The 16,614-nt window shown below is 52.4% G+C and overlaps 1 protein-coding gene across 1 annotated transcript in view; it reads left to right on the forward strand.

Moving 5' to 3' along the window:
- The window catches only part of TCF7L1 (transcription factor 7 like 1), a 192,001-nt gene extending 175,882 nt beyond the window's left edge, over positions 1-16,119 (forward strand). Inside the window, exons 3-10 of the mRNA XM_006149148.3 lie at positions 7,890-8,022; positions 9,324-9,426; positions 9,660-9,743; positions 10,608-10,751; positions 11,434-11,593; positions 11,672-11,779; positions 13,608-13,683; positions 14,778-16,119. Coding sequence (XP_006149210.2) covers positions 7,890-8,022; positions 9,324-9,426; positions 9,660-9,743; positions 10,608-10,751; positions 11,434-11,593; positions 11,672-11,779; positions 13,608-13,683; positions 14,778-15,211 — 1,242 coding nt within the window. The 3' untranslated portion in view covers positions 15,212-16,119. The remainder of the gene's footprint in view (positions 1-7,889; positions 8,023-9,323; positions 9,427-9,659; positions 9,744-10,607; positions 10,752-11,433; positions 11,594-11,671; positions 11,780-13,607; positions 13,684-14,777) is intronic.
- Positions 16,120-16,614: the final 495 nt, after the last annotated feature.

Raw genomic sequence — 16,614 nt, forward strand, 5'->3', positions numbered from 1 at the left:
GAAATTATTTCAAAGCCGCTAGGTCCAGGACTCAAGCTATGCAGTTGGCCACGTGGGGTCCAGCCACCTTAACCTCCATACCACCTGCTGGCCCCCAATTTTTTTTTTTATCTATTTTTTTAGAGGTTTTTGCTATAGGGTGCATGCGCTTACCAGAAAGAGACAGACAGAGAGATAGAAAGTGAGAAATCACACCCCAGGGGGGTTGGCCATGCCGCAATCCCTTCTTCTCCATTCTCCTCTCAAGATCTTGGGCATGTACGCACACTCTCCCGGAGAGTTTAAGCCACCGGGTCCAGGACTCGAACTGCGGTCGGCTACATGGGAGTTCAGTGACATAGCCATTATGCTAACTGCTGGTCCCAGGATTTCAAGGTTTTTGATGCTATTTTAAATTGTATTTAAATTTTTGAAAAATTTTTCAGTTCTTTGTTGCTAGTAAATAAAGTTTTTTTTTTTTTAATTTTTGAGAGAGAGATTTTTGCTATAGGGTGCCAGAGAGACACAGAAGGTGAGAAATCACCCCCGAGGGGGGATGGCCACACTGCAGTTCCTCCTCCATTCTCCTCCTGGGATTTTTGGGTGTACGTGTGCCCGGTGTGAGTTTTAAGCCCCTGGGTCCTGGATTTATACTATAGTCAACCACATGGGATTCCAGCACCTTAACCGCTACGCCACCTACTGACCCCACAAGTCTTTAAAACTATCAAGGCCTTTTCTGACAGCACCTCGAAACTCTCCCTGTCTCTGCCCATTATCAGGCTTAAAGACAGGTGCACATGTTGAGGGATTTGCTACTGCAGCACCCTGCTTCCCAGCAGGAAGGACAGTCTGTATCCCTGTTCTAGAGACGCTATAGCAAAGTACAACTCGCAGCTTTCACAACAGAAGTTTATTCCTCACTGTTCACTTCAACGTGTCAGCAGGCTTGAGTCGCCTGAGGCCACGTCCCTCAGCTTGCAGGCGGCTGCCTCCTCACCGTGTCCCTGGTGGTCGTTCCTCTGTATGCCATCATCCTGGTGTCCTCATCACATATCCTCATGTCCTCCTCTTGTAAGGGCACCCGTCAGACTGGAAGAGGGCCCACCCTGGTGGCTTCATTCCAGCCTAATAGCCTTTTATTATTATTACTCATTTACTTTTCATTATTACAAATCCTCGAGGGGTACAGCATCACACAGATTCAGTGTCTAATGGCCTTAGCAGGAAGGTTGCTTCGGAAATTGGCCCGAACCATGCCACTGTTTCCATGGGCACCGGTAATCTTTCCCGAGTACTCTGGTTTTCTTTGGTTTGCCACTAGGGGTCACTGTGTTGTTTTTTTGCTTTGTACACATAAGCACACCTCTTGCCTAAATAGAATGCCGTTTCATCTCTGGCATAAACACCTTCAATTTTAAGAAGAGCTGTGTGCTCCCTTTGGTTCCTGAGACCCCGCTTATAGCCAGCAAAAACGGCCTTGGGCCACAGCCTTCCAGACAGAGCTGCCTTTTAGAAGCCCTGTTCCCAGCAGGCCTCCACAGGCTCTAAGATGGGGGAAGGAGGCAAACCTCATAGCCTTTTAAAGATCCTTCGCCCAGGGCCCAGCAGGTGTCATGGTGGTTATGCTGCTGGACATGCACGAGTTTGAGTCCTGGACCTGGAGGCTTGAAACTCTCACCGGCGTGTGTGCATGCGTGTCCAAGATCCTGAGAGGAGAATGTAGGAGAAGAGATTGCTGCATGACCATCCCCCTAAGGGGTGATTTCTCACTCTGTTTCTCTGTTTCCAGCGCAGGCACGCACCTTATAACAAAAATCTCTCTCTCTCTCTCTCTCTCTTTGTAAGAGGCTTTTGCCTTAGAGCATGTGCACAAACCAGAGAGAAAGATAGGGAAAGTGAGAAATCACCCTCCAAGGCGATAGCCAGCTGCAATCCCTTCTCCTCCATTCTTCTCCCTCGATCTTGGGCACGTACGCACATGGGCCTGGCATGATTTTCAAGCCATCAGGTTTGGGACTCAAACCACCGTCAGCCATGTGGGAGCCCAGCAACGTAACCATTACATCATCTGCTGGCCCACAAAAAACCTAAAACCTATCTTTAAAAAAAAGGACCAGCAGATGGCACAATGGTTATGTCACTGGACCCTCCCACATAGTCGACCGCGGTTCAAGTCCCAGACCCAGTGACCTAAAACTCATGCCAGGTGTGTGTGCATCTGTCCCCAAGATCCTAAGAGAAGAATGGAGAAGGGATTGTACAGTAGCCATACTCACTGGGGGGTGATTTCTCGCTTTCTGTCTCTGGTGAGTGCACATGCCCTCTAGCAAAAATTTCTCTTAGGACCAGCAGTTGGTGTAATGGCTATGTTGCTGGACTCCCATGTAGTCGACCGCAGTTCAAGTCTCGGACCTGGTGACTTAAACTCATGCCGGGCGCATGTGCGTGTGTGCCCAAGATCCTAGGAGAAGAATGGAGGAGAAGGGATTGTGGCGTGGCCCTCCCCCCTGGGTGGTGAAACTTCACTTTTTGTCTTCTGTTTCTCTATTTCTCTGGTGAGCACAGACGCCCTATAGCAAAAAATCTCCCCCCTCAAAAAAATCTTTCTTCAAAAAAAAAAGACAGAAATTTGGTCTTTACATGAAAATTTGAGGGGGCAGCTGGTGGTGTGCTGTTTGGGGTACTGGACTCCCACATGGCCAACTGTGGTTCAAGTCCTGGACCTGGCTGCGTGCTTTTTCACATCCCCTCCACCCCACTTCTGTCTCTCTCTCTTTCTCGTCAAATTAAAAAAATAATGATAGTAAATAAACTTAACTAATTCTTAAAAAAAAAAAAAAAACACGAATTTTAGGGGGACCTCAGTTGAGTTCATAACAAGTCCCACTGCCTACCCCGCAAACCCACCTGTGCCCCTTTTTGGTCATCTCTTCCCCGCACCCCCACCCCTACCCCGTGACAGCCACAGATCTAGTTAGCCATGTTGGTCTGACTTTTTGTAAGTGATGCTAAAAGCTAAGGCTCATCCTCGCCCACGCTACTATCCCTTGTACTTCTGATCTCTGAAATTAGGGTTGAGAAGAAAAGCGAAGAGTGAGGGAACGGTAGGAGTCAGGGGCTTGGGGGGCTTCGGGCAGGTTACCATGAAAGGTGGGGCAGGCAGAGCTTTTGGGGGGCGGCCACGTGTTCTGCGGAGAACCTGAGTGGAGTAGGCTTTACTTGGAGCGCGAAGGTGAGTCCTGCAGAGAGGAGACCCATTGCTTCCTGGGACACCAGGAGTTTAAGAGCCTGGACCACCCCTAGAAACAGGCCAAAATGGACAAGAAACACCTGGGCTGGCAGGGCGTTGGGGCAATGTGACATCCGGGACGATTTAGGCCTGGTGTGAGCCTGGGATGCTCTTCGGCTTCACCTGGACTCAGCAGCCTTGGCGAGAGGGTGCCCAGCCTTAGCTGCTGGGTAGCGTTTGCACCTGGGCCAACCCCTGCAAGGTGTGCAGGATCTCTGGTTCCTAATCCTCTGCCTGAGAGCAGCAGAGGAGAGAAAGGAGCAGGAACTTTGACAGGGACAGCAGCCTCCAGGGAGAACCTCCCTCTGGACAGCTCTGAGAGCTTTGCTCACTCGCCACCTCCAGAGGCCTGGTCTACCCACTGTCTTCTCCACATTATTTCCTGGACAATGGTGCCACCTAATGGGGAACAGTAATATCGCAGCACATTCGCGTCATGAAACATAACTCCCTTCCCTGCTCAATGTCGGACACTGCCACCACCCATGTGGGACTGTCGGCCAGGCCAGCTTCTGGTGAGACCAGACCCAACAGTACAGGGGCAGTCTGATTTTGTTATACTGGTACCTATTTTAAGATGGCCATAAATGGTGCCAGCGGGTGGTATAGTGGTTAGGGCACCAGACTACCACATGGTCAAGGGCAGTTCAAGTCCTGGTCCTGGCAGCCTGAAACTCATGCCAAGTATGTGTATGTACATGCCCAAAATCCCAGGAAGAGAAGGGATTGCAGTGTGGCCATCCCCTCTGGGGGGGATTTCTCACTTTCCTTCTTACTGTCTCTCTCTGCGGGGCATGTGTGCATGCATGTCCAAGACCCCGAGAGATTAGAGGAGAAGGGATGGCAGCATGGCCATCCCTCTGGGGGCTGATTTCTCACTTTTCCTCTCACTGTGTCTGCTTGTCTCTCTCTTTCTGGTGAGTGCATGCACCCTAAGACAAAAACCTCTTTAAAAATTATTTTAGGGACCAGCAGTTGGCATAATGGCTATGTCACTGGAATCCCATGTAGTCGACCACAGTTTGAGTCTTGGACCCGGTGGCTTAAACTCACTCTGGGCGTGTGTTTGTGCATGCCCAAGATCCAGAGAGGGGATTGTGGCGTGACGATCCCCCCTGGGGGATAATTTCTCACTTTCATTCTCTCTGTCTCTATCTTTCTGGCGAGCGCACACACCTGATAGCAAAAACTTAAAAAAAAAAATTTTTTTTAATAAAGGAGGTGAGACCAGCAGATGGCATAATGGTTATGTCACTGGACTCTCACTTAGTCGACCACAGTTCAAGTCCTGGACCCAGTGGCTTAACCCCACAGTAGGTGTGTGTGCATGTGTGCCCAAAAATCTCAGAAAGAGAATGGAGGAGAAAGGGTTATAGTATGGCCATCCCCTCGCCCCGGGAAGTGATTTCTTGCTTTCTTACTCTCTCTTTCTCTCCAATGAACGCACATGCCCAATAGCAGAAATCACTCTCTCTAAAAACAAAAAGGAAAAAATGAGGTGAACCGTCTTGATAACAGTGACTAGTTAGGAGGGTATAATTGTGTTTTTGAAATACTTTATGATCTAGTTTTATTTCTTTCTTAGAAAATGTATGGGCTAGCAGGTGGCCTGGAGGTTAAGACCCTGGATGCCACGTAGCCAATTGCTCATTGAGTCTCAGACCCGGTGGCTTGAAAATCATGCCTGATGTGTGTGCATGCATGCCCAAAATCCCAAGAGGAGGCTGGAGGAGAAGAGGTTATGGCCCCCTCTCCCTTTCTCTGTTTCTCTGTTTCTCTGGCCAGTACACGTGTCCTTTAGCAAACTTGAAAAAAAAAAAAAAAGTTAAGTGAACGGGTAAAAACATGAACAGAAGGTAATATTTTTCTTTTTTTAAGTCTTTTTCCATAGGACCCATGTGTTCACTGGAGCAAGACAAAGTGAGAAATCACCCACTAGATGGGATGGCCGTGTCACAGTCCCTTCTCCATTCTGTAAGGATTCTGGGCTGGGCTCGCAAGCACAAATGCCCAGCATGATTTTCAAGCTGCCATGTCTGGAATTTGAATCCTGGTCAGCCATATGGGAGTCCAGCGCCTTAACCACCATGCCATGTGCTGGCCCCAGAAAGCAATGTTTAAATGTAGATATTATGCAACATCAAATGAGCCCCCGGGAGGTGATAGGACATTGGTCCAACCATGGTTCCACCAGCAGGCCAGCCGTGTGCCAGCACCACCTAGTGGTTGTGGTGATAAACAGTCTGACTTCTGTCTGCCTCGCCTGCTGCAGGGAGACCTGGACAGTCGCGGGCACCAGGGTACCTAGGAAGTGCTCCGTGGGAGTTTGCATTATGAGCACCACGTGGGCAGCACATGAACGGAAAGAAAGGCTCGTGGAGTCCAAGAGAGGGCAGGTCCAAACGGGAAAACGGCCATTTGGAGTTGTAGCCCTTGGGCCACCTCTACATCATCGTCTTTTTCACAAATCTCTTCTTTTTAGCAGTGAGTTCTCTTACTGTCAGAAAATGAATGTTGGGACCAGCAGGTGGCATGGTAGTTAAGGCACTGGACTCCCACGTGGCAGATGCAGTTCACATCCAGACCTGGAGACTTGCTTTCTCACTTTCCCTCTGTCTGTCTCCCTCTGACTGGTGAGCGCACATGCCCTGTAGCAAATTTTTTAAAATAATAATAATAAATAAAATTCTGTGTTTTTTTAAAAATAATTTTTCATTTCACTTTATTTATTCATTCATTTATTTTAATTTGATGAAAGAGGAAGAGAAAGCAAGCCGCCCAGTCCAGAACTTGAACCGTGGTCAGCCATGTGGAAATGTCCAGCTTCTTAATCACCACGCCACCTGCTGGTCCCCCTGGTTTTGTTTTTTGGTTTTTGGGGTGTTTTTTTTTTTTTAACCTTAGAGCATGTGCACTTGCTAGAGAGACAGACGCAGTAAGAGGGAAAGTGAGAAGTCACCCCCCCAGGGGTGTGGTCATGCTGCAATCAATTCTTCATCCACATCTTTGGCACTTCACAAGCACACAAGCACACCTAGTGTGATTTTCAAGCCATGGGGTCCAGGACTCGAACCAAGGTCAGCCGTGTGGGAGTCCAGCAGTTTGGCTACTATGCCATCTGCTGGCTCAAATAATTCATGTTTAAAAAAAAGAAAATGAATGTCCTTTCTCTCTGACAGATTTAGAGAGGCAGGTAGTGAAAGAGAAAGCAGCCTGGTTTGCTAGAGCCGTGAAGTCCCGTGAGCACCGCCGGTCCTGCCCTCTGTGCTCTGTGTCCCAGGCACTCGCTTCATCCCTCTCAGCCCAGTTTTCTCATCTCTAAAGCGAAGGGAATCACGGCTTCTCCACTAGGTTATAGTAAGGGCCAGACATACCTACCCTCAGTTTGTAATGGAAGTGCTCAGGAAAATGTAGCGATTCGTACAACAATCATCGCGCCAGCCAGTAGCATGGTGGTTGGATCCCCCATGGCTGGCCTCATGGTTTGAGTCCTGGACCCGACAGCTGGAAAACACGCTGGGCACATGTACATATACGCCCAAATCCTTGTTTCTTTATTTTCCTTCCTTCCTTTCTTCTTTTCTTTCTTTCTTTCTTTCTTAAGAGATTTTAGCCTTAGGGCATGTGTACTCGCCAGGGAGAGAGGGAGTGAGAGGGAAAGTAAGAAGTCATCCCGCAGGGCAATGGCCATGCCACACTCCCTTCTCCATTCTCCTCCTGGGGCCTTGGGCATGGATGCACATGCGCCCAGCATGATTTTCAAGTCACCTCGTACAGTACTCGAACTGCAGTTGGCCATGTGGGAGCCCAGCAACATAACCACTATGCCATCTGCTGCCCCCTGTGTGCCCAAGAGAAGAATAGAGAAGAGGGATTACTGCACAGCCATATCCCCTCGAGGGTGCTTTCTCACTGTCTGTCTCCCTGGTGAGTGCACATGCCCTATAGCAATGTATAAATAATAATAATAAAGAGTTTGATGCTGAGCAGATGAGGTGAAAACAATTTAAAAATCAATTTGATTTACCAATTCCAGGATGCACAGCTCTGAAATCGACAGGCATCCATAACATGCCAGAGTCTTTTCTTAGTCGTCACAGAAAATAACAATCCTCCTTACGTTTATGTTGTTTTAATAAAATGCGGCCGGTCAGCAGAGTGTTGAGTGCACTGAGAGAAGAGCCAAGTGCCCTTGGGCTGTGTCTGTAAATCCTGACGTGAAAGCTGCCAGTCGGAGGGCCGATGCTACGATTTCCCCCACTCCCTTCTCAGTGTTGGCCCCGGGAGCTGTTTTTATGACGTTTATTTGGAAAGTGTGCACTGGACCTTTTCTAGCTCGCTGAGATTGCCCAGCCCGCCCGTAACTCAGTGGGGCCGCTTCGCACCGCTCGGACGTGTGAAGTGAACCGTGTGGGTCTGGGAAAGGGGCTGTGGTAGGGGTGGGGTAATCCCTTCTGTAATTTTCACTTCCTGCTCTGCTGCAGAGGCCGCCGTCGGGTCTGCTGGGCAGTTCGGAGGAGTCAGTGAGCTGCGGCATGGAAAATACCTGGCCCGTATCCCACCCAGCAGATAACAGCTGGTGGGTGCTCCTTCTCCCAGCCTCTTTCCTCTCTTGCAGTCCAACAAAGTTCCCGTGGTTCAGCACCCGCATCACATGCACCCGTTGACTCCGCTCATCACCTACAGCAACGACCACTTCTCCCCCGGCTCCCCTCCCACACACCTCTCCCCAGAGATCGATCCAAAGACAGGTGAGCCGAGGCTGCTCAGGCCGCGCTCCTGCAGGGTGGGCCAGCCCTTCCTGGAGCAGGGCAGGGGCGGAGGGGTGTGTAACTCAGGACGAGGCTGGCAGGCCGGGGTGCAAAGCAGAGCCTGCCAGCCGTGCTCACTGCCTTCAGCCTTTTCAGTTCCCCTCACCTCCCCCCCACCCCCTGTGCCTCCTTGTTCCTACGCCCCAGGTCCTCCTGAGGACTAAAGGGGACTAAAGGAGAAATCGCATGGGCGGGCCTCCACCGAGCTCTGTCAGTCTAGCCCAGCTGGGGGTCTTCCCTCCCTACACCCAGACCTTGGCCCTAAATGGAATACCCTGAACTCGAGTCATCGGTCTAGCCAGATGTACACTTTCACTATAAAGCAGTAAGGTCAAGCAGGCGCTTTTATTTATTTATTTTTTAATCTCAGCCTCCAGACATGTTCCTCCCAGGGTGCCACAATCCAGACTGTTGCCCCACAGAGCTGGGGTGGCCCAGAGCAGTTGGGAAGGTCCTCTGTGGAGAAGTGACAGTTACTACACGTCTCTGCTAATGAGAAGCAGCCACGGGGGCTAGAAACCCCATGAGTGAGGCTGGTTTTCTCGAAAGTCCGTTAAAGGATGACTCGGAGGGTAGGGCTCTGTCGGGGATTTCCTGTCCCCCTCTTCCAAGAAAGACACCGGCTCTTATATGACGTGGGAGTAACCCCCCCATGGGGGTGGGATCCACATAGCCAGAGCGAAGACGCCTTGGGCCTCCTTTCCCTGAATGCAAGAGGACTTCAGAAAGTTACTGGAAGATGGAATGAAACCATGAGTTATTTCAAGGCAGGCAGTTTTGAAATCCACGGGTAGTTATTTTCATCAGATGGATTTTCCACGAGTTTTTTCTTTTCTTTTTTTTTTGGAAGAGGTTTTTGCTATAGGGCGCCTGTGCTCGCCAGACAGACAGAGAGAGATGGAGACAGAAAGTGAGAAATCACCCCCCAGGGGGGATGGCCACACCGCAATCCCTTCTCCGTTCTCCTCTCGGGATCTTGGGCACGCACGCACACACGCTCGGCGTTAGTTTTAAGCCACCAGGTCTGGGACGTGAACTGCAGTCGACTACGTGGGAGTCCAGCAACATAGCCATTACGCTAACTGCTGGTCCCTCCACGAGCTTTTTTGAACACCCCTTGCATGTCCTCAGGCTCCAGGATACCTGAGGATATGGTAGGGCAGGGGACATCTCCCACTGGACTTACTTAAAGGCTAAGGCAGTGTGAGGGAGCAGACTGACACCCCTCTCTTTGGAAGCAGGAATCCCCCGGCCCCCGCACCCATCGGAGCTGTCGCCGTATTACCCACTATCTCCTGGAGCGGTCGGACAGATCCCCCATCCCCTCGGCTGGCTCGTCCCACAGTAAGGAAACAGCCTCTCCCACCCTGTCCTTCCTGGAGCCCAGCGCTACTTCTGTTTCCCTGGCCTGCCCTCCACCATGGAGCCTCCTCCTGGCACCCGCCCAGCCAGCTTCCCTGCCCGCCCCCGCTCTCCTGTCCCGTGTCCCTCCTGCCTCCCACCCTGTCTCTCCCCTCCTTCCCCGCCCTGCGCCCTCCCATTGTACTGACCAGACTTCTTATTCTTGGCCCCCCCAGGCAAGGACAGCCCATGTACTCGCTTCCTCCTGGCGGCTTCCGGCACCCCTACCCAGCCCTCGCCATGAACGCCTCCATGTCCAGGTGCGTCCTGGGATGGGCGCCCTGAGCGTGGCGGGCGTGTCGTCTGGGGCAGGTTGTCTGCTGAGGCTGCATCTCTGCCCGCCAGCCAGCCCTCTGTTAATGAGGAGGTGCAGGGCTGGGCCCTTCCCCGCCGCTCCCGGGTAAGGTGCCTTCTGTCCAAGCCACAGGCTCACTCTTGTCACTCTGCAAGAATTTCAGAGGCTCCGCATGCTGCCCTCCCGCGGTCCCCACCGCGTGCCGAGCTCTGGCAGGCGCTCTGAGTGCATCAGTGAAACTGGAGCCTGGGAGAAGCTGAACTTTTCCTGAGATCACATCAGGAGAGGAGACAGGGAAGGGATTTCTGACTCAGGGCCAGCTCTGCCTGGCAGTGGGACCTCCAGTGACAGTGGAAATGCAGCCCTCAGCATGAGCCCCACTGTCCTCACTGTCCCCCGTGTCCTGGCTCCCCACCCTTTTCTTATTAAAAAAAAAAATTGTATTTTATTTAACTTTATTTGTTTGTTTATTTTAATTTGACCAGAGAGAGAGAGAGAGGGAAGGGGGAAGTGAGAAAGCAAGCTCCCAGGTCCAGGACTCGAACTGTGGTTGGCCATGTGGGTGTCCAGTGCCCTTAACCAACGCACCACCTTCCAGCCCAGGCCTCTGCTCCCTTCATCCCTCCTACTTCCAGCACCAGAGACAGACACCCTCTGCATTTCGTTAGGTGTTTTTTTCCAAACCTGCTTCTCCAGAGCACCCCAAGTGACCTCCACTGCCCGGGAGAGGTGCTGACATGCCTCTGCCCTCGAGGCCGGGAGCCACCTGTCCTCTCTGGGTGGCCGGCATCCTGAGTCCCTCTGTTGTCACTTGCTCCCGCCCACACAGCCTGGTCTCCAGTCGGTTCTCCCCGCACATGGTGGCCCCTGCTCATCCTGGTCTGCCCACCTCAGGGATCCCCCACCCCGCCATCGTCTCTCCCATCGTCAAGCAGGAGCCGGCCCCGCCCAGCTTGAGCCCCGCGGTGAGCGCGTAAGTAAGAGGAAGCCTGGAGCGGGGTGAGCAGGTGCCCTGTGAGCTGCAGGTCAGGCAAGGGCATGGCCAGTCTCCGAGCAGCAGAGGCCGCGTATTCTCCCCTGGTGCCCTGTGGCAGGCCCAGCTGCCGCCCTTTGCCAGGTCCTCTCCTTGGAAATGGCGCCCTTGGCTCTGTCCCTGTTCAGACCCTGTGCGTCTTCTCACTCAGGAACGGTTTCTATTCAGGCTCTAGAGGCTGACAGGGAACCTGATGAAGCTTTAGGGTCCCCTCCCTACCCTGTGGCACACCTGCAGAGGGGTCCCCAGAAAGGACAGAGAATGTCCTCCAGGCCATGAGGAGAGCTGGCAGCTGAGCCCGGGGCCCCTACATTGTCCACTGTGCTAAAGACGCAGGCCAGGGCCTCGAGGCTGCGGAGCCTCTGTTCCTGCTGGGAGCACCCTGCTTCCTCTTTGTCCCCTATGGCATTGCCCCAGCTCTCCTGTGGCTCCTGCCAGGGAGGCATCAGGTGGATTTTTTGAGACTCGGTATCGAGGTAGGTGGGAGGCTGGGAACTCCCTGAGGAAGATGCCCAGGTGCTGAACGCTGCCAAAGGCAGCCTCTGATAGCCTCACTGAGAGGCGGGACGGGTGAGCTAGGTGACAGCCGCCACCTGCCAACCCACGCCGTGCCCCATCCCAGGAAATCACCAGTCACCGTGAAAAAGGAGGAAGAAAAGAAGCCCCATGTGAAGAAGCCCCTCAATGCCTTCATGTTGTATATGAAGGAGATGCGGGCCAAGGTGGTGGCCGAGTGCACCCTGAAGGAAAGCGCAGCCATTAACCAAATCCTGGGAAGAAAGGTAAGGCCCGCCCTCCCCCGGCTGCTCGGCTCAGCTTCCCTGCACTGACCGCCCCGTCCTCTCTGTCCCTCTTTGCAGTGGCACAACCTGTCTCGAGAAGAACAGGCCAAGTACTACGAGCTGGCCCGGAAGGAGCGGCAGCTTCACTCCCAGCTCTACCCAACCTGGTCTGCCCGGGACAACTACGTAAGTGCCGCTCTGAGGCCAGGGAGAAGTGCCTATGTCTGGAGAAATAAGAAGGCCACTTGAAGGACCAGGAGGTGGCATGGTGATTAAGGCGCTGGACACTCCCACATGGCTGAGTGCAGTTCGAATCCTGGACCTGGTGGCTTGTTTTCTCACTTTCCCTCTTTCTCTCAATCAACTCTGTGGTCAACTTAAAATGAATGAATAAATAAGATTTTTAAAAAATTTTAAAACAAATTTTAAAAAAGGCAAGTTATTTGTTTTTTTTTGAGAGTTTTTCACTATAGGGCGCGTGCGCTCGCCAGACAGACAGAGAGAGACATAGAGACAGAAAGCGAGAAATCACCCCCCAGAGGGGATGGTCACGCCGCAATCCCTTCTCCTCCATTCTCCTCTCGGGATCTTGGGCACGCACGCACACGCGCTCGGCGTGAGTTTTAAGCCACCGGGTCCGGGATGCAAACCGCGGTCGACTGCGTGGGAGTCCAGCAACATAGCCATTATGCTAACTGCTGGTTCCCAAAAGGCAAGTCATTTTAATCTTAGAGGGTCAATGAGCTATTCTCAGAACTTTTTTTTTTTTTAGACTTTTTGACATAGGACGCATGTACTTGCCAGAGAGAGAGAGAGACAGTGAGAGGGAAAGTGAGAGATCACCCCCTCTGGGGTGTTGGGCACGTTCCCGCACATGCCCAGTGTGATTTTCAAGTTACCAATTCTGGGACTTGAACCACTGTCAGCCATGGGGAATCCAGTGACATAGCCGCTATGCCATTGGCTGGGTTCCCTGACACAAGGCGTGATGCTAGCTCTGGTGGTGATAGTGTCTCAAGCCACATTTTCCTTTCTTAAGGGCTCAAAGACCAGTGTCTATAAACTCCATGGAACTAGGCAGATTTTTCTAGGTTTCTTTCTCCCTCCCTTTCTTTCTTTTCTTTCTTATCTTTCTTTTGAAGAAGTTTCATAGCTACAGCACATATTTCAGTGGGACCTGAGTTTCCTCAAAGAAAGATCAAGAACTGGGACCAGCAGATGGCATAATGGTTACATCGCTGGACTTCCATGTAGTCCACCGTGGTTCTAATCCCAGACCCAGCGGCTTAAAGCTTGTACCAGGCCCATGTGCGTTCCTGCCCAAAAACCCGAGAGAATGGAGAAGGGATTGTGGTGTGGCCACCCCCCTGCAGGGAGTGATTTCTCGCTTTCTGTCTTCCTGTCTCTGTCTCTCTGACGAATGCATGTGCCCTATAGCAAAAATCTCTTTAAAAAAGCTCAAGAATCACTATTCTGGGCCTGCCCTGCAGCACACAGTTTCGTGCTATGCATATGGGGCCAGACCCCACATGGCTGACCACAGTTCTAATCCCAGCCCTAGAAGTTCAATAAATGCTGGTGTGTCTGTGTTGCTTGTCCTAAATGCCAACAGAATGGAGAAGTGGAAGAGAAGAGGTTGGGGTATAATTGCACCCCGTTAGATTGTTCTCTCTCTCTTGTGCACCCACCCATTGACAATTTAAGGTGTAGGGGAGGTGAAGAACCACTATTCTAAGGAGAGAAATGGAAAAACAAGCCTGAAAGTCAGTGGAAGGATGAGACCTTCCAAGAAGACCAGACACCTGAAGTGTGGGGGAAGAGCTATCTTGGGGCCAGACAGCCGGGCTCCTCTCCTCCTCGTAGGGCTCCTGGGGAATGTGGTCTGAGACGGCTGCCTCCCTGCAGCCCCCTCACCCGGGGAGACTGACAGCAGTAGGGACAGCATCCTGTCATCCCCCCGACAGGCCGGTATCACTGTCTCCCTCCTTACCTCTTCTTTGGGCCATGCTTTCAGGGTAAGAAAAAGAAGAGGAAGAGAGAGAAGCAGCTATCGCAGACACAGTCCCAGCAGCAAGTCCAAGACGCAGAGGGTGAGTGGTGGGGAGTCCTGGCCCCATGCTCCTCTAGCATGCTGTCAGCTCCACCTGCCTCTGGGGCTCCCTGGGCTCTCCTGGGTCAATGCTGTCTTCCCACAGCTGCCATTTTCAGCGCTTCTGCTTCCGAGCAGCCTCGCCTTTACTCCAGTGGGTGATGTGAGTACCTTTGCTTAGAGGTGGCCAGTGAGAAGGCCCAGAGAAGTCAGGGGGTCTCCCTACTCACTCTGCTTGGTTACGTGGTAGTGGTGGGTTTGATCCCAGGGCTTTGTCACTTCAAAGCGTAGGCACTTTCCAATTCAGTTAAGTTACTAGCTACTTGAGGATGAAGGGAATGAGGTTGACACTATCCTTGAGGTTTCTGTCTCTGAGTCCCACCTGCCGGTGAGTCTGATCGAGTCAGGCTTGCCTCTGGCGTGTCTTTAGTTGAACACCTGAAGAAATGGTAGGTCATCAGGAAAGTCTTGAGGCATTTTTGCATAGGAAAACATAGAAAAATACGTCATGACTTTCTCAGCGACCTAATAGTTGGCTGGGGCTAAGAGACCACTTTGTGCCAACACCCTGTGCTGTGCCTTGTTAGACCAGAACGTGCCGAGCAGGTGCTGAGGTCACACCCCCACTGAGCTCACTCTAGGACAAGGGCACCGTGCTTGCCCCTTCTCAAGTGCGTGCCATCGCCTCTGTCTTTCCCTGCTCTTGTATCCGTACGCTTTGCGTGTTCAGCTACACGGGAGTACACGTCGGTACATAGGATGCAGTGCAAACCCCCGCAGTACCATGCCACTTGGCGTGTGCACACTTGCCCCACTGTGCCACATGCCAGTGATTTTAAGGCAGATTGAGTGGAGAGATGGAGAAAGATGATGCGATAGGTTGAGCTCTTTTCCCTCCAGACAGATTGGCAGCTGGGGCCCGCCCCTCTCTGTGCGCTCCATGTTCTTCAGGCAGCATCCTCATGTGGGGAGCCTTGGGAGTGAGCTCCGCCATCACCGTCGGCGTCCCTGCCTTGCCAGCCGGGGCTCATCCTCAGCCTCTGCCCCACCCGGAGCTAAGAGCTGCTCACTCTTTCTCGTCCTTTCGCCCCCTAGGTGCTCTGGCCTCCAAGAGCAAGAAGCCATGTGTTCAGTACCTGCCCCCCGAGAAGCCCTGTGACAGCCCGGCCTCCTCCCACGGCAGCATGCTGGACTCCCCTGCCACCCCCTCCGCGGCCTTGGCCTCCCCGGCTGCCCCCGCCGCCACGCACTCGGAGCAAGCTCAGCCTCTCTCCCTCACCACCAAGCCAGAGACCCGGGCCCAGCTGGCTCTGCACTCCGCCGCCTTCCTGTCAGCCAAGGCTGCAGCCACCTCCTCTGGCCCGATGGGCGGCCAGCCCCCGCTCCTGTCCCGGCCCCTCCCTCTCGGGTCCGTGCCCGCCGCCCTGCTGACCTCTCCTCCTTCCTTCCCGGCCACGCTGCATGCCCACCAGGCCCTCCCGGTGCTCCAGGCCCAGCCTCTGTCCTTGGTCACCAAGTCTGCCCACTAAGCTGCCCCCTGACCTGTGCAGGCTGGCTGTGACTCCTCGAGTAGTAATGATTCAGAAGAAAAACAAGGAAACTTTATTGGTCAATATTTGACCCCTCTGGACTGTTCTATAAAGTGACTGGTAACAGCAGCACTTGACATTTTTGTAGATGTAACCAGTAGCTGATCTTAAGGCTTTTTTATAAAACAAAACAAAACAAGAAAAAAAAATATCTTTAAAAGACAGAGAACTGAAAAGTAGTGTGTTACCCCTCCTGTATGTGCTGTGGTGGCTGGCTCCGGGCAGAAGAGCCCTGTGCTCTCCCCTTTCCTCTGACTCTCGGCCCTGCTATCTGTCCCCCAGCCCCCAGCAGCCTTAGCGGCCCCCCTCGGCTACGCGTTTGCCAAGGCTATGAGTTCTATCTGGCTCCTCGGCCTCTGAGTGCCAGATGCATCCCAGATGTTGCCCATCACCTGCCCAAGTTCTCAGCAGTTACTCAGCAACGTGGGTTCTTCCCCTTGGACCAGCAAGGGGGTCCTCCTCTGCCCAGTTTAAGCTGTCCCCCGTGAGAAGACATCTTGGCCTGATTTCTTTTCATCAGCATCCCCCCACCTCAGTGGGCCTGAACCTGCCATCCTCCACCTTCCGGTGGAGAAAGTGGACCTCTGAATTGGTCACCCTGCCTTTAAAGGGACTCAAGGTGCCTGCCACTTCCTCAGTGAAGAAGTCTGTTCCTCCCCCACGTCAGTGGAGCGCCCCCCTCGCCACCCCAGAGTGGCGGACAGGCCCCCAGGCGTTGGCCCCCGCCCCTGGGTCAATGCTAGCACAATCTGCCAAAGTTCTGAGACCCCGCTCCCTCCCCCACCACCTCACATGCTTCTTCTGTGTGTATTTCTTTTTGTTTTTATGGTTTTTGGAGCCATTTTAACTCCCAGTTGTTTATTTTCACAAAAGAAAATAAAATTGCAGTTGCAAGACCTTTTCTGAGTGTTTCTTTAGTCTTTGAACCAAACCACCTTCATACCAAGCCCAGTGTTAGATGTTTGCAAACCTGCAAAAGGGGATTGATTGGCACTTGTTGGAGAGGAATACAAACCATGCCTGATGCGATTAGAAAAATCCAGCCCACCTCAATGGGCCAGTCAGTATTGATAGCTGAGAGCTGTAGAAAGGGTCTTTTTATTTTATAGTTGTTTTAATTTGTCGCCCAGAAGGTATTCTGCTTATGCTTTTGACACGGGTACAGATCACACCTTAAATTGTCAAGATGTGAGGGGCATCCTTTGTTCACTTTGCACATTTTTTTGTACTGGAAAACTGAAATTATGGGGTATTCTTGAAATCCATGTAGAGGACCAACAGATGGCATAATGGTTACATCCCTGGACTGCCACATAGTTGACTGTGGTCTAAGTCCCGGACCT

This window comes from Tupaia chinensis, unplaced genomic scaffold, assembly GCF_000334495.1.
Source record: "Tupaia chinensis unplaced genomic scaffold, TupChi_1.0 Scaffold000253_1, whole genome shotgun sequence".
Classification (NCBI taxonomy): Eukaryota; Metazoa; Chordata; class Mammalia; order Scandentia; family Tupaiidae; genus Tupaia; species Tupaia belangeri.